This window comes from Lineus longissimus, chromosome 18, assembly GCF_910592395.1.
Source record: "Lineus longissimus chromosome 18, tnLinLong1.2, whole genome shotgun sequence".
Taxonomy (NCBI): Eukaryota; Metazoa; Nemertea; class Pilidiophora; order Heteronemertea; family Lineidae; genus Lineus; species Lineus longissimus.
Window position 1 is genome coordinate 15,537,368 of NC_088325.1, and position 22,209 is coordinate 15,559,576.

General features: G+C 43.3%; 2 protein-coding genes across 3 annotated transcripts in view; one reads left to right on the forward strand and one right to left on the reverse strand.

Annotated features, from left to right (window-relative positions):
• Positions 1-2,348: 2,348 nt before the first annotated feature.
• LOC135502439 (coatomer subunit delta-like) lies at positions 2,349-6,912 on the reverse strand. The gene is made up of 10 exons (XM_064795274.1): positions 6,810-6,912; positions 6,395-6,434; positions 5,836-6,059; positions 5,485-5,664; positions 5,045-5,342; positions 4,678-4,919; positions 4,314-4,458; positions 4,008-4,116; positions 3,496-3,700; positions 2,349-3,385 (listed from the first exon to the last, which is right to left on the reverse strand). The coding sequence occupies exons 1-10, from the start codon at positions 6,810-6,812 to the stop codon at positions 3,296-3,298; spliced, it is 1,536 nt and encodes a 511-aa protein (XP_064651344.1). The 5' UTR covers positions 6,813-6,912; the 3' UTR covers positions 2,349-3,295.
• Positions 6,913-7,344: 432 nt separating this feature from the next.
• Positions 7,345-22,209, forward strand: part of LOC135502535 (uncharacterized) — a 64,400-nt gene continuing 49,535 nt past the window's right edge. The window contains exons 1-2 of one of the 2 annotated variants that reach the window (XM_064795470.1): positions 7,345-7,482; positions 8,099-8,226. In XM_064795470.1, coding sequence (XP_064651540.1) covers positions 8,210-8,226 — 17 coding nt within the window. In that variant the 5' untranslated portion in view covers positions 7,345-7,482; positions 8,099-8,209. Of the gene's footprint in view, positions 7,483-8,098; positions 8,227-16,155; positions 16,265-22,209 lie in introns of those variants that run through there. The other variant, XM_064795472.1, reaches the window with a different exon arrangement.

Sequence of the window (22,209 nt, forward strand, 5' to 3'; positions counted from 1 at the left end):
GACTAACTCGCTTCGTGATGCCTAGCTCTGACCTTTGGTGCACTACCTGACCATTCTGTCTCAGTCACAGTCTGGGATCAGGACATGTTTTGGACAAAGACACACCTCTGTCACAACCTTTGACTAACTCGCTCTGTTATGCCTAGCTCGGACCCTTGGTGCACTACCTGACCATTCTGTCTCAGTCACAGTCTGGGACCAGGCCATGTATTGGTCAAAGACACACCTCTGTCACAACCTTGGACTAACTCGCTCCGTGATGCCTAGCTCGGACCCTTTGTGCACTACCTGACCATTCTGTCTCAGTCACAGTCTGGGATCAGGACATGTATTGGTCAATGACTTGTGCTCATGATGTGACTGACGAGAGCAAATCTTACGGGTGGGGCGGAAATACGCCATATTTCTGACATTATCGGCGCCAACAACTATTTTTTTGACCCTGCCCGAGTCTTTCAAAACAACTGATTGATTGACTCTGACCCTGCTGACCTCGATTTTTAAAAACTTAAAAAAAAGGCTATTCAAACGTTAAATCAACTGCAAAGATAATCTTTTATATCACTGAGGTATATGAATACGATATGTTGATAGAAATCTGTACAACTATCGAAATATACGATTACTTGGATCTATTTCGGACAATCACTTTGCCACCTGCGCGACCTTGTCACAATTGCGGCGCGCTCGTTTGCATACCGCATATAAGGGGCGAATATAATCCTCATTATAGCATGAAAGCCTTGATGGTTCAGCGCAAAGAATGTTTGACTGTGGCCGGCTGGTCACGGGTTCGACTCCCGGTGGGTTTGCCGCAATTTTCTTTTTTTTTCTTCTTCCTTATCTTGTTATCTAATCATCCATGTACAAATGACAAAATTTTCATTATTATCATTATCATACCCCGCACCAACTCCGTGATGCCTATCTCTGACCTTTGGTGCACTGTCAGTCACAGTCTGGGACCAGGACATGTATTGGTCAAAGACACACTACTGTCACAACCTTGGACTAACTCTCTCCGTGATGCCTAGCTCGGACCTTTGGTGCACTGTCAGTCACAGTCTGGGACCAGGACATGTATTGGTCAAAGACACACTTCTGTCACAACCTTGGACTAACTCTCTCCGTGATGCCTAGCTCGGACCTTTGGTGCACTGTCAGTCACAGTCTGGGACCAGCCCATGTATTGGTCAAAGACACACTTCTGTCACAACTTTGGACTAACTCACTCCGCGATGCCTAGCTCGGACTTGGTGCACTACCTGACCATTCTGTCTCAGTCACAGTCTGGGATCAGGACATGTATTGGTCAAAGACACACTTCTGTCACAACCTTGGACTAACTCACTCCGTGATGCCTAGCTTGGACCCATGGTGCACTACCTGACCATTCTGTCTCAGTCACAGTCTGGGACCAGGACATGTATTGGTCAAAGACACACTACTGTCACAACCTTGGACTAACTCTCTCCGTGATGCCTAGCTCGGACCTTTGGTGCACTGTCAGTCACAGTCTGGGACCAGCCCATGTATTGGTCAAAGACACACTTCTGTCACAACTTTGGACTAACTCACTCCGCGATGCCTAGCTCGGACTTGGTGCACTACCTGACCATTCTGTCTCAGTCACAGTCTGGGATCAGGACATGTATTGGTCAAAGACACACTTCTGTCACAACCTTGGACTAACTCACTCCGTGATGCCTAGCTTGGACCCATGGTGCACTACCTGACCATTCTGTCTCAGTCACAGTCTGGGATCAGGACATGTATTGGTCAAAGACACACCTCTGTCACAACCTTGGACTAACTCGCTCCGGAATGCCTAGCTCGGACCCTTGGTGCACTACCTGACCATTCTGTCTCAGACACAGTCTGGGACCAGGACATGTTTTGGTCAAAGACACACTTCTGTCACAACCTTGGACTAACTCGCTCAGGAATGCCTAGCTCGGACCCTTGGTGCACTACCTGACCATTCTGTCTCAGTCACAATCTGGGATCAGGACATGTATTGTTCAAAGACACACTTCTGTCACAACCTTGGACTTACTCGCTCCGTGATGCCTAGCTCGGACCCTCGGTGCACTACCTGACCATTCTGTCTCAGTCACAATCTGGGATAGAAGAGGCAGACAGGTTGTGCATGTCTTCACAAGTACTTGCTGCATTACATCTTGCCTCGGACTTCAAATCTCACTAGTCCATGACAATGTTGTCAGTGTACATGGGATTGGATGTTGGAAGATGGACAAGACAGTACGTCATTTGGTCAGCTTGGACAGGTGATGTCTTAAGAAGGTGGCGACAGGACTTATGAAAATAGGAACGAGCACAAGAAAGTCTGGTTTTACAATATACATATATCTTATTAATTTTGTATAGTTACTGACATTTACAGTGAAATAAAGATAAACGTTTACATGTAGACTAGGTTCACAGGAGGAACCCCGAGTCCTGGCATTCTGTTGTCCCCACTTGTTTATGCCTCTTGTTGCATGAATCATACATCACAGTAATGTCACACAGGAATTAACATTTGTAGGACTCTCTGAACAATCTTGGAGTCTGAATAAATAGCATGTACATGAGGAGACAATAGCAGGTACAGCCCAACAGTGTAAAGACCACCATGTCAACCAGCAAGGCAGAGGGAACAAGTTCAATGGACAAAACATCAAAGTATTCAATTGATTGTACACACCCATATTTAGGATTTTGAGTTGAGGTATTCACATGTGACTTGTCCTCTGCCTCTTATGTTGAAAGGTGCATTGGAAACAAGTGAGGAGTTACCCTTAACCTGAACTAAAGCTCATGATCAATCAAAAGAACTGCGAAGTCTTCTCTCTCTGTCGAGATCGTAGAACATTCACTAGGACATGTGGAGGATGAAAAAACACCCATGTCCATCAACAGTGGAGGACAATGTTATATGGCCAGTTCTACTAACAGTAATCATCCCAATTTCATTGGTTGCTGGAGCGAGAAGTCCCTGAATAAATAATTGACTAGCACTCAAACCAGTGCTGGGAAAAGGCCTCTTTAAAATAAATAGGGAAATAGTTTGTATCAATTTGTCTCGTCATTACTGGGAGAGTAGAGCAACTGCTCGTCAACATTGAAAAATTGTTTGAAATCACCAGAATTTCAAGCCATTTTTAAGAAGGTTTATGTCTTGTTGCAAATGGTAAAGAGAAGGTGCCATGACTTGTTCACTATCATTCCAGTCTGATTTCCAAAACTATGAAATGAAACATTTTGTAGTCCCGATGTAATAAATAGAAATATCCTATAAGATTTCGTATTTTGCCACGTAGAAGACGGTCTCGGATGAATACCGGACTGGGGATTTATCATCAACCATTAGCACGTCTTGAATCTGGAGACAAAGAAGAATCATACATGTTAAACAATGGAATTTATCCATTCAGTTGAATCGAAAGTAAGAGATGCAGCAAGCAATTGAAATATTGGAGAAGAGCTACTTACTTCCATGTCGCAGTATGACTTCTTGGAATAGAAAGTGACATTGATAGGGTAGAAATCATCGGGATGTCCACCCATCGAGAACTCCATTGCTCCCGTCTTGTTTGATCCATCGATCACAGCGTGTCGCCACTCAAGCAGGTTTTTCCGACTCTCGTATTGATACTCTCCATCACATTCGTTCACGACGGGACTGCCGACACCAGACCTGAACGAGAATCAACATATCGCATACATGTTGCTTTCATCAGTCAGTTTATCTTTCATGATTAACAGGCAGTTCTCTTTGTAAGTTTGGCAAGTTCAACTGAAGGCTGACAAAAGATGATCCCTAGTTTCCATCACCATACAAAGGTTGTTGTTATCAAGACACAGGCTATTGCCTGGCTGTCGTAAAGAGAGATTGTCCAAATGTAGCTTCTTTGTCAATGAATGTTATGCCATCACTGATGATGAACTTGTGTGTGTCAGCAGAGAAAGTTCTAAAGACCAAGCGGGATTTTCCCCAAACTTACGGTGTTGGTATTGAAATGATAACATCATTCAACTCAAGGTCTTCATCTTCCAGTTCATATTCTATATTGATATCACAACCATTTCCACTTTCTGTTGGCCAACAATTTACTGAAATAAACAAGATGAAAATGTCAGCAACAAGACTGACACTCAGACAAAGGTTGAACAGCAGTTGAAAATGTCAACGAGGGCTTCTTCCCACTGGGTCACAATGATGACTCCCCTGGATTGGAGGATGCTGGTCTGTTGCAGGTTATCTGCCTGACACTCTTGAGCTACTGACCTCCCAGGGTCTCCTCACTTACTTGACAAAGGCATTAAGTTTGAATCCTGCGTCTGGAATTTCCACTTCAATACGCCCACGTCTTGATTCAGTGGGAATGGTTTGGCCGGGTTTTTCAAACCAATAAAACCTTCCTTGAATAAGTTTTTATCTACGTTTGGATGTGTCTGCAATTGGAGAGGAAAACATGAGATCACAAACATCTCTTCACCTTTTCTACAAGGCAATAGAACGATAGAGGTCGATGTGGAACTTGCTTTGGAAGATCAAGTCAGTTCTCAATAAACTAAAATGCGCCAAGGCCAACACATCACTGTTGTGATACATGCCAATTTCAGTAAATTGCTTCTGATATAGGATTGGATTAATTGAAGTTGGCTACCGACCTGCAGCAGCATTCCTTTTGTGTCTCTATTGTTGACGGCCACCCTGACCCGAGCAACCGCCTCATCAGTAATCCGCAGCGTCACCAGCCCATTGATCTCTAGATTCTGTAAGCCGCCATCACGACCTGCAATCAATGTGATCTTCTCCTCCATGCGCAGGTGGATGCTCTCTTGGTTGACAGCAGGCGTGGCAGATTTGGTGATGGCGGAAGGTTGCGAGGGTGCGCTTGGGTTGGTCACATCTGTCGAGAGCAAAGAAAGGATAATAATTGTAACTCTCAAGTGTAAGATGCAGAAGAGGCACTAAAGACACGTTTGCCGTAGACAAACGGAAGGGAACTGCAATTATCTAGAGAAATGAACTCACGTTCTCCCTCCGACTTCAATGTATCAATGAAACTGTCCACATCCTTGGTCTTGCTGCCTAACTTCATGGCTTTGCTTGGTCCAGATGGTTTACTTGGGGTGGTGTAGGAAGGCTTGGAGACCGGCTCCATTATAGCCGATTCAACTGAACCACCGTAGTCACGACTCGAGGAACCACCACCGAAACCACCATAGCCGCCTGATGTTGGCTTGCCGCCACGTCGATTTGCTTCTTTGCGAGCCTGTGTCAGTTCCTTTGCCTTTCTTCGCATGTTCTCTTTGGCTTCACGCTCTTGGGTCTGAATTGTAATGAACACAACAGTAAGAGGGATGGTACAATCATAACAAGGAATCCAACCTTTTTTAACCACTCTGACATTAACTTCTCATCTGTCAAAGCATGCTCAGTTCAGTGAAATTAAGCCAGAGAATAAGACGCACCTGTCTGATAGCCTGGAACACCTTCTCCTCATGAGAATCCATTTCTGTGAATGTTCGAATCTGTGCCAAGTTGACGTTTTCACGGTAACCAAGGGCAACAATTTCATCAAATGCGAAGATGAGGGGAAAGGCATTATCAACGATCTCACTTTCTTCCATGCTGCGGCAGTATTCAGGAATCTGAAAGAAGTAGGTTACGTATAAGTTAAGAAACCAGCAATAAGGTTAGCCACAGAAGTTTCAGATCTTATAATCAAATCATTACATTGCTATTTCTTAGAAAATTATGGATATGAATTGTTCAATGGTCAAACTATCATTTGCAGACTATGACGACAGCTTGACACTCACCACTCTGGCAAACAAGCGAAGTGTTTCCAAGTCCTCCAGGATATTACTGGCTTTAGTTGTAATCAGCAGCATGTATAACTTCTCAAGTGGCTGATAGACGTAGCGCACACTCTCTGTCTCAACAAAAGTGTGCTGCTTGCCAGAGCTCATCAGTTTTGGAAACGCTGCAAGAAGTCCTTCGATCCTAGAGCGTGTCATGTCTACAAACTGTCTCGAAACAATGGCTGAAATAAACACATTAATTCTGTTATTGATATGGGCTTACAAGGTGTTACTGCAAACATGTCTTTGTGCTGTGAATCTGTTGTCCAGGTTATAATTGTAACTAAATCAAAGAGACGGGACAAATAGTTTAGCTTTGTATCAGTCAGCGGAGGCCATGGTGAGCCACAACAAACCAGCAGCAAACAGGAGACTGAGTGGTTGCATACTGTATGTTCGCTGTGCCCAATTTTGTTTTGTTTTGGCACTGAACTGCCATCTTCCCCTGGTATGCTGTCAACTCTGGCTGTCCCCCATCCAACTGGTACGAAAGTTTTCTCTGTTATGAAGTCTGTACCTTTTCCAGCCTTGTTACACACTGCTGCTGCTAACAGCACCTGAAAAAATTGAAAAGATAATCAGTTGAGAGGAGTTTTGAGAGAACACCTACGAGTCGACTACGTACGTCAGCCATATCTCATATGCAAAAGTTTACTTGATCCGCTGATCGTGACCTTTCCTTGAACTCTTGAAACATTGTCAATGGTCCAGGACTCAAGTCTAGGTTATTTGCCACTACAAACAAGTACACAACACAGTCGAAAAGTGACACCAGTGGCAGTGCATCACAATGCATTGCAAGGCACTGCACTTTGCAGCTGCTGGCTTTAGTTGAGGAATTTTTCTCATTTCAAATACTGTTTTCGGTTTCTTTTTGCGGGTTGTTTCTGTATATTTTTGGTGTCGTCTGAAGCTTGATTGTTTACACTTACCATCGTGCAAGTATTACAGATTATTTATGAATGTTACGTGGTGAAATTTGGCTTTCTATTTGCTCAGAAAATCACAAGTTCCAGCTCATTCACCGAAAATGGCAGCGGCCACGTCAATTTTGGTGTATCAATACGCAGTGACGAAAGTCAATGGACTTTTCTCGCTTTTCATTAATGATTTCTTAGACCGTTCAAGGTTTCACAAATCCTTATCAAACTGGGAGAGACAAAGTGCCAAATATCTACTGAAACATAAGCTTTATCAAGGTTAAATGTGCACTATTTTCAGACATTTTAAGTAGTCCGGATATCCGGATTTTGCTGCACTCTGGTGTGACTTTGTGGCACTAGCACCTATCGAAAAAGCTAAATTCTGCCCCACCCCTTTATCTTCAAAGATCCCCACCTCGTCAAGTAAGAGATTATCTTTCTGTTCAACTAATCCACTTCAGTTGACACGCCTTAATTGTTGCCTGATTCTGATTTCTAATCAGCATGCTAATTGACAGGTCACGTGACTTTGAGTCAATCAACATGGCGGTGAAGTCAATGTTTTGTTCCTGTGAGTTTCAAAGTCTCCTGTAATCAGCTCGAATAAACTCCCAATTTGTTTGGATAATTGCCGTAATTGTTACAAAGATCAATTAAACTATTGTTATTCTATTGATTCAAGGTATGTGTTGCATCCTCACCCTTATAATTTTTCCTCAAAGAGACACCGAAAATGTTATCATGAAAAAAAATCAAATATCATTTTTGCATGCATCTCTCTGTGTATGTCTGAGTAGGGCTATGCTGTAGACGAACAACTAGGCCTATTTTAAGCATGCATTAAACTCTTAAAATCCTAGAAAGAAGCTGATCGATACTTACAGTGCACATCCTTTAAGGCTTTAGTGATTCAAAGCTGTACTAGCAGTTCATAGTCATGGCATAGGACTAAACCACTGGAAAGGGTGGATTGTATACCCGTCCCAACCACAGATAATGTTGGGGCTGAAATGTTGTTCGAAACAATATGTCAAGGTATGAATAATCCACTGGCGAGCGATATCAGTCAATCTGCTCTCTTGTCTTGTACTCCGTAAAGTTGTTTTTCATTCATCATTTGAGGTGATCCCGGAGGAAGACGTTTTTTGTTATAATCCAATTATCAGTTCCATAAATCCATGTTTGATGTGTGCGACTGCAACATAAAAGTGGAGAGAAAAATCAAAGAAATGTTAAATTCATTGCATGTATGCATTGCACTGCATTTGAAAACCTGACCGAATTTCTCTCTATTTCAGGAATAACTGTGACTTAATCAGGATTGACCATGCATGGATTATTGCTGTTGAGGGATAATCTCTTATCCTTGCTGGATTGACTTGACTTTATCTGAAGGACAATCTGCAACGATGGCTGTTGCTTCAAGGTAAGAATCGAGATATAAATAAATCGAGAAAAAAAATTACCAAAAAATCATGCAAAGAATTTTTATTTTAGGTGTAATAACTGAATCCCTGGCTGAAGCATTCATAAAATTCTCAATTCTGCTCCTTATCTCCACAAATCAATGCCTGAAACCCCCAAATAGGTTTATGGAAGGCCTGTGGTTGTTCAGAGACTAGATAAACCTAAAGAAAATAGGCACAATGATAACCACAAGGTAAACCACTATGAACCCTGAATACCCACCACTGACTTTCAGTCAGCAACCAACTGCATGCGCTGACCAGGCCCTACACCACCAGTCTACATAGAACACACCTCCTTCATACACATCTGTCAAGCAACTGCCAAAAGCAGTTTGAACCTGATTGAGTGAGTCCAGGTCTTATGTAATCAGACCCCAAGTCCTGTCTTTGTTTTTTTAAATGATTGTGGAGGTGTCCATGTGTCATGCAAGCTGTGCTTGAGTGGACTTGAATGTTTCATTCAAGACTCAACAATGGCAACATAACAATGATAATCAATTGGGGTTTTGTTGTACACACATGCATGTGTTTCAGTGTATAAACCCTTGTGTTTGTGAGTTTGATTGAATTAACCAACAAATAACCCATTATCCAGGTTAAAGCACATCTTGTCAACAGTAGTTTAGCATTGAGGGAGAACATTTATGATTTTATGTCACTCCTTGAGTGAGTGTACCAGTTTGAATTAAACGTTTATAAAAGTTTATGTACAAAATGTAAAGAGAACTTCATGCATGGGGTTACAGTTAAATGGAAAAAGCTAAAGACTAGGACAGTAGAATAGGGGTCGAAAAATCCACTAGTCCCTAGCCGGGACTTGTGACTTCGATAGCTGGGCTAGCCTACCGTCAGGCATACTATAAGGAATTACTGAAAGAGCAAGCCCAGACTTTGAAATTCATAGCTTGGGACTAGTCAACTTGACAACGATTTTCGACCCCTGTAGACTGACTTGGCATGACGTCAAGACCCTTATGAGTTATTCAAGTAATGTACAACCCAGTCCTCGGGAGTGTTTATACAGCAGGAAGCATCTAAATAACGCCTAATTCTACTGCCTGTATACATTTGCCTCAATGGAAGACTTGACCTTAGCTTCCAGCCTAATCCGGTTGATTTTCATCCATTGTTGAACGTGACCCACATATATATGATATCATTTTTTATGTATCCTGTTTTGTCATACACTGGGTGAATTGTCTGACGGAAAGTGGCGAAAATGACCGTTTCATGTCCGCCTAATTATGTCAAACTGGTCTGACTTATGATCAGAGTATTCAGACCTTTGCCTTCTTTGGCTTTATGACAGGTCCGTGAATTGTGAAATGTCAAAATGGGTACAGTCAATTTTGATTACATAAGTCTACTGGAATGAGGAGGTGTAACATGTAATTGATATTTGCTCAATACCATCAACCCCCTGCCCGCGGCCTATCAGTGTCAGCTCCCTGACCCGTGGCCCATCAGCCCCCTGACCCATGGCCCATCAGCCCCCTGCCCGCGGCCTATCAGTGTCAGCTCCCTGACCCGTGGCCCATCAGCCCCCTGACCCATGGCCCATCAGCCCCCTGCCCGCGGCCTATCAGTGTCAGCTCCCTGACCCGTGGCCCATCAGCCCCCTGACCCATGGCCCATCAGCCCCCTGCCCGCGGCCTATCAGTGTCAGCTCCCTGACCCGTGGCCCATCAGCCCCCTGACCCATGGCCCATCAGCCCCCTGCCCGCGGCCTATCAGTGTCAGCTCCCTGACCCGTGGCCCATCAGCCCTTGCTCTCAGCCCATCAGCCCCCTGCCCATCAGCCCACATTTCTCAATGACTGGAAGCAGGAAGTCTTATTAAGAATAATTTGTGAGTTCAGCGTTTAGGTGACCTATAAAACAATGGGCATGTAATTGTTGCCTGGTCAAGGCCTTGTACAGGCCTACAATCACAAGGTCTGACTATGATTCATCCATTGAGAAGTGAAGCAATATTCATGTGTATGTGTGAGGCAGAGTCAGGAAGCAAGCATCCATCACCATAGCAACATTGCCTTCTTGTTTTATGAATGATATTGAGCTTGGATTTCCCAAGGCCCAAACTCACAAGACTGTCCAGGAGGCTACACCCGTCCTTCTTTGTTTGACATGATTGAGATGAGATAAAACTTGAGATAAAACCAAAAAGAAGGGAAAGTGCAAGGGTGTCGAGCTCTACACCATAACCATCCGTGATAGGTCCTCACATCTCCTCGGGCAGCCTCAGAGTCACCAAGGATCAGCTTCCTTCAACTTAGTCTAGGCGGTTGAAAATGAGTCAAAAAGAAACTTTATATCCGGTCAATAAAGTGTTGGTTTACTACACTTCATGCACTTATAAAAAGACACAGTACATATTTACTCAGTTAGTTTGAACAAGACTTATTGAATAAGATTTGATAAAAACTTACAGAATACTTGACCAAATCTGTCACAATAGGTTGATGTCTGTGTCAATCTGAACAAATATTTTTGTGTCTTGTTAATCTCGTTTGGGGTAACTTATTATGATATGGAACATAGGCCTACCACTGACAGTCCAAGAGTCAAGTCTATAGTCTTTATCAGCTGTCAGAACAGGCAATGAAATGAATTCCCCACCTCTTTAGAGTCAAGTCTGTAGTCTTTATCAGCTGTCAAAACAGGCAATGAAATGAATTCCCCACCTCTTTAGAGTCAAGTCTGTAGTCTTTATCAGCTGTCAGAACAGGCAATGAAATGAATTCCCCACCTCTTTAGAGTCAAGTCTGTAGTCTTTATCAGCTGTCAGAACAGGCAATGAAATGAAACGCTGCATTCCCCACCTCTTTAGAGTCAAGTCTGTAGTCTTTATCAGCTGTCAGAACAGGCAATGAAATGAAACGCTGCATTCCCCACCTCTTTTTGCAGCTCCCACATGAAAGTACTCATGAACGCTGCATCAATACTCTGTGTTTTTTTTGGTGAGGTTGCGAATCTAGTCGATCTACTTCATCTACCTAACATGACAGACAAAAGTGTACATTTGTATTAGACCATGCGTGCAGATTCTTTGCTTGTGATGGTCTGGGATTGATTGATTTCTCATGTCTTGGTTGATCAGCGAATCACTACTTTGTGTACATTTCACACACTGCATCGGCAGCGAGAATGTAAGCCAATCTAGACTGGTACCCAAACCTGTTCTTACAGTTTGCAGAATGGAGTGTGTGGACTGGAGCTCAGAGATATGGAATACATGCTTTGTCTTGGTCTCCAGGCTCTAACTACCACATTAACAAAAGATCAATTTGACGAGTAAGCTTACAGGGAACTCGGAGACAGACAGAGTCCTGGCAATATTAATGTAATAAAGCTAGAATAGGCCAGACTAGTCATGACAGGTTGGGCATGGTCTTATCAAGCCAGCTCTCCAAGATCCAGTGATCTGCCCCATATATATCTGATGTCTCACACATGCACTTTATATCATACCCAGAGTAGACCCTAAAGAGTCAATGAGGAACAGGTTGGTTGCCATGATCGAGAGACTCACACATGTACTTTATGTCATACCCAGAGAAGACCCTAAAGAGTCAATGAGGAACAGGTTGGTTGCCATGATCGAGAGACTCACACATGTACTTTATGTCATACCCAGAGTAGACCCAAAAGAGTCAATGAGGAACAGGTTGGTTGCCATGATCGAGAGACTCACACATGTACTTTATGTCATACCCAGAGAAGACCCTAAAGAGTCAATGAGGAACAGGTTGGTTGCCATGATCGAGAGACTCACACATGTACTTTATGTCATACCCAGAGAAGACCCTAAAGAGTCAATGAGGAACAGGTTGGTTGCCATGATCGAGAGACTCACACATGTACTTTATGTCATACCCAGAGAAGACCCTAAAGAGTCAATGAGGAACAGGTTGGTTGCCATGATCGAGAGACTCACACATGTACTTTATGTCATACCCAGAGTAGACCCTAAAGAGTCAATGAGGAACAGGTTGGTTGCCATGATCGAGAGACTCACACATGTACTTTATGTCATACCCAGAGTAGACCCTAAAGAGTCAATGAGGAACAGGTATCTGGTTGCCATGATCGAGAGACTCACACATGTACTTTATGTCATACCCAGAGTAGACCCTAAAGAGTCAATGAGGAACAGGTATCTGGTTGCCATGATCCAGAGACTCACACATGTACTTTATGTCATACCCAGAGTAGACCCTAAAGAGTCAATGAGGAACAGGTATCTGGTTGCCATGATCCAGAGACTCACACATGTACTTTATGTCATACCCAGAGTAGACCCAAAAGAGTCAATGAGGAACAGGTATCTGGTTGCCATGGTAATCAGATGCTGTGCGTAACACATGTAACATGGCCCTGGCCGTGTCTGCCTTCAGATGTGGCCTTCCCAATTTAGAAGACATGCCCCCAGGGTTTTCAGGGTGGAGGCTGAGGTGTCTGTTTGGTGGGGAAATGTTGATGTATAACCCATCATTGTGGTCATCTTCATCTGGAGCGTTTAGCCTCCAGGATGAGCTCCCCCAGCGGTGCACAGTTAAGCCTTCAGGTGAAAGGCCTTGCAGACATTCAAGAGGGTTCATGGTCCTCGACGTTTGATTCACATTTCCTAATTACAGGGGTTCATATAAAAGGTCAACTCCGGTCGTATAACAACTTGACATGCATAATAAAATAATGAGGTAAATCATAATTTTGCGAGTAATTCCAACAGAAATGGTCAGTGTGAAAAACGAGGGAAATTACGGTGTGTAATTTGCACCATTATATCTTGTATGTTGATTCATTTGTATGCGACAATAGGACCATTTGTTTCGTAGATTGTTGAGGCACGTGCGGTGGAGTGTTACCACAATGAGCCGAGTGATGCGAGTAGAGCACTCAGACATACATGATAATCGTCCTCATCATGCGTCTGCTGATTGCCTCTGCTATACAAATTTGATCGTTGTACTTTGACATGATCTTTTGTTTTATCAAGTGCTTCAGGTTTAGCCTCAAGAGAAACTAGGCATACCCAGGAGCAGAGACAGACAGTGATCCTGTTGCTTGTGTACATTTAACTCTCGATCAATCACTGCTCTTTGTTGAGAGCTGTTGGCCTGCATTCCAAATGTACTTCAGTAGTTTGACCTGAAGCCATTCAGTACATCCATCGAGAAACAACCAATCAATGCCGAGACAAATGGAGAAGACTGGTTGTCTGTCCATTGCCTGGGGAGTTGGCAGGCCAGGTGTGTGGGGGCATCTCACAAATAGAGAGGCCTGGTTGTCTGTCCATATCCCATTGCCTTCAGCACACTGGCAAGCGTCAAGCAAGATTTATTTGATTGGGAGTCTGTTGTTCTTTGTAGAAGCTGGAATAAGAAACCAGGATCTCTAATAAAAAGGCCGCAATCGTCCATCTTCGGTTTGATAAAGTGACTTTGATACAGAGAGATTTACAGCTGCTGGCTTCTCAGAATCTTGAGTTTCGCACTCGCCAGTTGGTAGTTGGTAAGGAATGAGGAACCAACCTCTATTCAGAGTAGGCTGTTCATCTTGAATACTACCAGCTGCTTGTTTCTCTGAACTTGCCAGTTGTTTTAGAGGGTGCAATGCACAGAGTCTCGACATTGTTGAAGTGGAGTTTCAGAAAGTGAATGAGTGTAAGACCTGGTGATGGTGTGTTGCTCTGTAGTAATCTGACCTTGTTTCATCATGCCTGTTCTTTTTTAACTTGATATGAGAAACAAGAGATATGTGCCGCCTGCTCACCATCAGGTAAAAAACATTTTTTGTTGGCTGAGTGTGTTGTGAAAGAGAGAGCTTATTCAAGAAGTCTTCTTTGTCAGCATTGAGTCATGTGTGCCCAGCTCACCATGCCGCTCTTGATTCAACTAAGAACAAAGTTATGAGAAAGCTTTACCGTGAAAGTTTAGGTGATTTAAATTGATCAAATCTTGTTGCTGAAGCACATTCAGACAAGCAGTTTAGCTGACAACAGATGTGGCAAGAAGTGCTTGTGTGGTGGGTCATCACAGTTGCCTGCAACAAGAACCTGTCCTGATGCAATGTGCAATAAACCTAATTTGGTGATGACTGGATCCTGTTGCTCAACTGTGACAATTATTATGTGCTGCTCTTAAAGTACAGCTGCATCGAATAACGTATGAGAGGAAATGCTTGACATTTAGTTACAGTGTGATAGGTTTTTTTGCCTCTCTGGAGTAGGACCTACTTGTCTCTGTTTGTAAACAGGATAAACAGGACGAAAAGTTAACCAAATCATCAGGTGTAGGAGTGTGCCAGGAGTAAAATGAGAAACAACTGGGCCAAGTTCCAACATCCATCAATCAAACGCAGTAGATGGTTTTACAAAATGCGTTACTGCTCATGCTGCTGTTATGGAAGAAGCAAGAGTGTATGCTTTGTCTCTCTGCCAGTTTGCATCGAATCTAAAAAGGCATGTATCATTTGATGGTATTTCCCAGACACCTCTTTGCAAATTGTGTGGGCTTGAATCAGATTGTGGCCCACTTGAACTTTGAAGTTACAGGAAAGGCATGCGAGGATAACAATGTCACATTGTCTTCTAATCATGTAGGCTTGAATGAGACGTTACCGATACTTGTACCCTACACATCAATGGACAGACAGAATCTTGTGGCAGTTGCAGGAAGACTGCGTTGAGATTAGGTTTATTTGCAGCTTTTGCGTTGACAATACAGTGGAACCTCCCTTTGCAGATCCCACTGTTGGCAGGACACCCAAGTCTCTTATAAGGACGTTGTGAGTTTGACCTCTGTCATCAAGACATCTCTCTATCAAGGGCAGCATTAGCCAGTCCCAAGGGTGTCATTATGATGGAAAGGTTCTACTCTATTGCGATATTTACTCCTCAAATCTGAAGTTGATTAGAAGACCTGCTGACTGAATTGGGAGTTGTAAATCCAGAGAGACAGGAAACTTCAAAAACATTTGTGTGTTTCTTTCCATGTAAAAGACAGGGATCTCCTTTGCGCCCGGCTTTATTGTTGAAAAAGATCAGATAGTTGACAGACTGGTAGAAATGTTGATGCTCCCCAGCCATCGCCAGGCTGACGGCTTCCTACAGCTCCATTGGTGTTGAATGTCTCCCTCAACGTGTAGGTTACAGTCACATCTGTCCTGTATATGTGGATGATTCGACTCTGATAAGAGTTGGTGTAACAGGAGCATGGCTCCTGGATTAAAAGGTGGAGGTTACTGAGGAGAATGATGCAGTTGTGAGTTCAGTTCAGCCACATCATCCAGGAATATCAGTTTATCCAGCTGAGATGATCTACGGCCTGCACCAGAGTTGTGACTTTCATCTTTGGACATAGGCCTGACCTGGGATGTCAATCGGCCTGTCTCCCAGGCATTGAGGCTCGCTCATTGGACTAGAAAGGAAGCAGACCGTTCATCCTGATCTCTACAGGCCTTTTCACTCGAACCTGCCAGATTCCAGAGATGACCGTGTGTGGATGACCCTGATATTCGAGGAAGCAGACAGTTTGACCTTATTTGTGCAGCAAGCCCAGTGCTACGTTGGAGCAAGGAGCTGTCCCAGGGCAGGACTTTTTATAGGCTTGGCTTGTTTATTTCAAATTGCCTCTCTGTGACTTGGCAATTTTTGCATTCAGAATTGTGATGGCCTCTGGAACAGGAATGACCATTTTATAGACTTGTCATTTTGCAGTCCTGATGATCCTGCGTTTAGGGTACAGCGAACAGGGCAGAAAAGTTGACCACACCAAGTGTATATTTACTATGTATGTGGGAGCGATAGTTTCATTAAACGCGGGATAGAGATTGTGAATACATGACGATAGTGTCTAACTGCCTAGATTTTGAAGTGGCTCTTCCTCAACTAATTGGAGGGCAATTGATTGTGTGGAAGTCCTCTGACGTCTGCTGGCTATAGAGTGACGTCTGCTGATCGTTGGAATGCAAACGAATCTCCTTGAAAAATGAGGTAAGTGTTGTGAAGTTTGTGGTGATGTCCTTTTTAATGCTTTCATATTGACAACTGGTGATGACGAATGCCAATAGGGAGCGTGGCTTCCCACATGAACAGAGCTCTGACTACATTTGTCTCAGAGAATGTCCGCTGATTATCAGACCCTTAGGCCTCATTCATTCTCCCATGGGTGAGTTCACTACCTTCCAGTTGATCTCCTCCATGCAATACTAGATGTATCAGTCTTCACCTTCTCCTGGCAACTAAGGCTTTACCCTGCTGGAGGCTCATCGCTTGGCCACTTAGTTCATTATGGGTCACTAGTACCTCTCATGTTGCATTCACTGGGGTCTTCTTACCGCTGGATCCCACTGGTTTGCTACTCCGCCTGCTGAACAAACCTTACAAGGGAGGTGATCTCAAAACCACAAAATGTAGCCGTAATCTCTGTGTGCCGATTTGAGCAATGGTATGGAGTCCTTTATGGCACCAGGCCTGGAGATCCAACACTGATGCATGATGGTTAATCTGTAGATTGAGATATCCCAGGATGTGACCTTGACCTTAGTATAGGAACATGGTCAGCGTCTTATCGTGACAGCGTCTTAATAGTTCGCTCCACTAAGACAAGAAATGACAGTTACTATAGTTTCCGGCATCGAGGGTCTAATCTGGGATTAACGAGAATGTCAACGGAACAGTTGATCAGATGCGGAGGGGTAGCACGATGAGATCGTTATCGAAGATAGAACACGATGATAGGAATGTGCTATAAACAACGCTATGTTCACGATGCCCAAGTTGGCTACTTGATTTACCCACAAGCTACGCAGTACTCAAGTACAGTATGATATTCATCTTGCCAGAAAAACCTGGCATTCTTCTCCCACCAAAAAAGAAGCACAGTAAACACAGCTGTTGGCGATTTGAGGCTCGTTATTTTGTCTTCCAGGAAATTGTGGCAATCTAAGCAAGGCTTGTGATGCTGGGTTAGTCATTCATGGTAAACTCCGCTCAGTGCCAGTTTCTGCACAAAGTGTACTTGATGAAAAGGTAAACTGTTGCTGGAGATGTCTAGTGGTATGTTGTTGTGCTCTACCATTGGGAAAGGTATGCAAAGAAAAACAGACGAATGATCACGATCAGCACTCATGATACAAAACATGTATTCGCCTATACGAATGGTCTGAATGGTCTGTGATGAGACATCCTATGTGCTGAAAGCTCACTGACAGGTATATAAAAACATGGCCATGATGACATTGGACCCTGATTCATATCACCTGAACATCTCTGCCAGTCAAAACACAAGTTCACCACATGAAAACCTCCTTCTCCCTCTCCAATACGTCCGAGATAATCTTCTGAGCAGCCAGCTTCGGCTGCATGCATGTGCCCTCGTATCTGATGCTCATGTCTTGATACTTCTTGAGCTGTTTTCAAGGCAGTTTGTCATCGAAGTGATCTTCGCCTTTCGATGCAACTTAAAGATATCGATCAGGCTCGGATAAGAGCGTAGTCTTAGGGACGTTTGTGGGACCTTGACCTGGTTGACTTGGCATTCTCTCCTTCAGTTGAGACCTTGGACTTGACGCCTGGTTAGGTAACGCCATGTTGGAGTTGATGCCGTGTTGGAGATCTCATCAAGAGCAGAATCTATAACGTGAACTGTATTTCTCTCGAGAGCCCTAACACACATTACACTGCTGATGCCTCCTGTACATTTGGGATCGAAAACCACCATGATTTATCGTTGGAGATTAAATGTTTGGCATCATTCTCATCCATCATTAACTAACATTTCAAACAAATTGTTGCCATCAAAAGCAAACATGCGATTTTTTTCTGGCAAAGTTGTATAAATGATTAGATCTCATGTTTGTGAAACAAGTGCCTGGTTGTTGTAAATCTTTGATAATTGTAGTGTACTTTGTGAACTGCCACCAAATGTGAAGAGCCCGAGAGATTTCATTTGAGTGCCATGGGACAGCCATTCTCTGGCATTCAGGAAGAAATGACACTGTTTCTCTGGTTTAGAGGAAGACGGGAGAATCTTTCTTTGGTTTGGAAGACATCTGACAGCCTTTCTTTGGCTTTGAGGAAGAAATGACAGCATTGCTTTGATTTAGAGGAAGAAGGGACCATTCTTGGGTGTTGAGGAAGAAGTGATGGTGTTCCTTTCGTATAGAGGAAGAAGGGACAGCCTTTCTTTGGTTTCGAGGAAGAAATGATTCCTTTCGTTTTTTTAGAGGAAGAACTTGATTCACATGGCTAACCTTCATCCAAACACATGCCTCTGTGACCCTTATCATACCAACACTATTTCTTTCTCTCCCTGGTATAATTACAAGTGCCAATTGCAACAACTGACCTCTAATCGACAATTTTTTGACCGTACATGTAACTCTCATAACATATAACCAGGATTCTGACTCAGTAATCGTCCATAACTTGTCATGTATAATGGATGGATAAAGTCAACAAGCAGGGTGCCCACATCAGAGACGCCATCGATATTATACATACTTAATTGTTGGGTGATGCTCATGCTGACTTGCATGCAGTCAAGGATAGATTAGAGCTATCCTATAGAGATTACATTACATGATGTAACGCCTCCCCTCCCCCCATCTGTCACAGCTATCCCACCGGCCCATCTCATTGTTTCAATAACTGTATAATGGTTGTCTTTATTACGATGGATCAATATGTCTCTAGAGTTCTACATGTTATGGCCTGGCAGCGAAAGCATGCATTACTATGGAACATGAGCCAATAGGCTATATTAACCCCTTGTCATCTGATAACACCCTTGGCCCAATACTAACAGCCAACTGCTAAAAGATGGTGGAAATCTCATCGTACAGCCTCTGTGCAGAAATGGACCAGTGACCTTCTCTCTTAGATGGGCAAAATAACCAAAGTCCTCATTCTCCTATCAGAGTCACATGTTGCTATTTTGCCGATCGATTGTGATTGTGTCTCATCGGAGACAACGACATTCCCCTACCGGACCAGTAGTTACTTGTTGATGAATGACCGAGATAGTCCTTAACAGACGGAGTGAGCAAGGGCCTTGGACTCTGCTCTACAACATGCGCAGACATTCAGGGAGCAAACAACAGACAGAGTTTCTACCAGTCAACAGTACTCGGCCTTTTAGCTACAACAGGCTGCTATTTTGCCATCAGATTCGATCGTTGTTAATCCCGCTATAATTGCCACGATCATTGGGCTGGGATTTACTCATCTAGTGATCTTGATTCACTGAAGGAATGGGCAACAATCCGTACCACCATGGCCGTGACCGCTATGATTTATATCCCGATCAATAACGATGAATCATGAGAAACTGACTCTGAATCTCACGAGACCGCCAGCAGAATCTTGTCCGTCTGATTGGTTGAAAAAATCTGGGTACGATGGCATGATGTTCCGATTAAGCTTGGAGGTTAGGTTGTGTAATGAAGCGATGGTGGTTGATGCTGAATCATGGGGCATTAGTCCAGTAGAGCATTTGTTGCTGTTGTATGATACATGCACACTGACTTGCATTGTGACATTTATTAGCACAATCAGGGAGGGCAGCTACTGTATGGAAAAGATGTGAGGTGCTGAACCTCAAGAACTTGCCCTCGTGACTGCTGCACAATTGAGAGTGTAATGATGACACATTTCAAAAGCTGCAATTTGTGGTCAGTGTACTGACGCTGTAAAACAGTGAACCAGAAATAGGCCTGACCCACAATCATGACAAGGAAAATAACGAAATTGTTAGTTGGCAAAACATTGGCCTACTTCACTCAGCTTTTTTGTTCCAACTGAAATTCAATATACAGTGCATCCAACTTGAGCTGTCCTCTAGTATTCATGCCGTTGAATAAAAAACATCGAGGGAAATCAGATCGATAGTTAACAGTGGGAGGCATGCCAGGGGCAAGTAAATACTATGACAATTACATTGTAAACATGTGGCCAGTGTTAGATAAGGTCTGCATCATCTCACCAAGATCAACAAGACAAGGGTATCACATAGCGGGCGGGAACTAAAGGCAGGTGCTACGGGGTCCTATTAGTGACCTGCAGATGGTGACCGCATGACATGCCCCTTGAGGGAGCTGGCTCTTGTTTGGCTAAGTTAGATAGAAAGAGTTGTCACACAAGCCTGAAGTGAGGTGAAATACTGTGAGAGAGGAGAAACACCTATTGACCACTTTGTGAACACTCATCTGGCCCACCTGGCCCCTGCCCCTCATAGTAGTCATAGCCTCCCTTTAAAGTATGGATAGTTCCATGAATAAGCATCACTTTTGAGGTATTTGATGATGAGACTAAATGCATTTTCAAATTTGAGGGGGAGTGGACACTGATACCATGATCAGAACATCCTGAGTAATGAATAAAAAATATAAACTCAAAAACATTCAGTGTGTTTTCTGCCTCAAATATTGCTTGAATACTCCAGCTTAGATCATTCGACAATGAAATATGGTAGTTCTTTTTAATCTAATTTTTAAAAATATTGGGGTGATTTTAGGTCACACTCCCCCTTGAGCTGAAAGGGTTAAAACGGCTTTGTATCTGTATGTCTTTGTCTACCAGGATTGAGGCTGCATGCACGGCTACACTAGGATTTCAGTTTCAGCCATTCCAGATAGATGGAGATGATGTTCCATCGAAAATCTACCCGATACATGCTGATGTGAGGTTTCCACTGAGAGTAGCAGTGTGTGACTGGTGGTAATACACTGCTGTTGAATGTAAGATAAAACAGTTACAGTGGAACCCCGGTCAGCGACCACCCCGGTAGCGTGGAATTTTTAACATCATCAGCCGAAAAAAATTTTGGCTCTGAAAATTTTTCAGAATTTTGAACTTAAGAATAAGTCATCCCTATGGCGATTTATCTGGAATAAATGGCAACCCTTGTAAGATAATCTTATCATCCTCCCTCTCTTCCTCCTGTGACCCACACGAGTTGATACATAATTACATCAAGCTAGTTCCTGTGTGTTATACCCTGTGTCCTTGAGGACAAGGATCATGAGTATACTGGTTGATGACTGGCTGGACTGTGGCTCGCTGCTTCTTGAAACCTCTTGTCCCAAATATGCTGATCCTACATCGATAACTCGTCCGGGTTGATTATGTAATCAAATCAAGCTAGTTCCTCTGTGATATATCCGGACAACCTAGAAGACGGGATTGATTGATTTTCAAGGACACACATGATACGGTCTCACAAGGGACATGATTACTCATCAGGAGGGACCTGAACATGGCTGATTAATAGACAGACAGAAATCCCAAGATGCGGCAGATTGATGGTGTATTTTGGTCGTGTACCACAAACATAGTAAACGATGCAGGGTTGACAGATTTGTTTGACGTGTCTCATTCGAAGGAGGAATATTTGGGTATAATTGACGTATAAAGAGTGAGTAGTATAGGAAGGGAACTAAGAGGATTGACTGAAGATGGTTTGGGTTCCGCTACTGCTAGGTATTTGCCATGCTGACTACACCAAACATGCCATCAATGGTAACATGAAGCTGAAGGATAGTTATCTCGGTAAAGACTTCAAAAATCAATGGTGACCTTGTAGAGCAGGTCCACGTCGGAGGCTCAGTGGCAGTGACGTCAAACGGGCAAAGTGTTTGTCATCAAATGTCAAGGAATCAGCCGGGAGTTTAAGACAGAGATGGAGCCTTCTTTTCTATTGATTTTGCCTCAGTGATTCATGTATGTTAAATCTTCAAATATCACATCAGGAATACAGAGGATGGTTTGATGTGCTTGTGTTTTCTCATTTCTGTACGGTGTAGAACTCAAGTCAGGAAACGAATGAATGGATGGCTGATGTGTCCAAATCTCTCCATCTGACCATTCTGTAAAGGTACTTTCAGATGGTACCATTAGTAAACCTATTGACATGACCATTCATTAGGAAGATCTTGATG

Coding starts and splice junctions, on each gene's coding strand:
- LOC135502439 (XM_064795274.1), bottom strand. Junction 6,060..6,394: donor GTGTAACAAGGCTGGAAAAG/GTACAGACTTCA, acceptor TGTTTATTTCAG/CCATTGTTTCGAGACAGTTT. Junction 3,701..4,007: donor ATCATTTCAATACCAACACC/GTAAGTTTGGGG, acceptor ATTCTCGTTCAG/GTCTGGTGTCGGCAGTCCCG.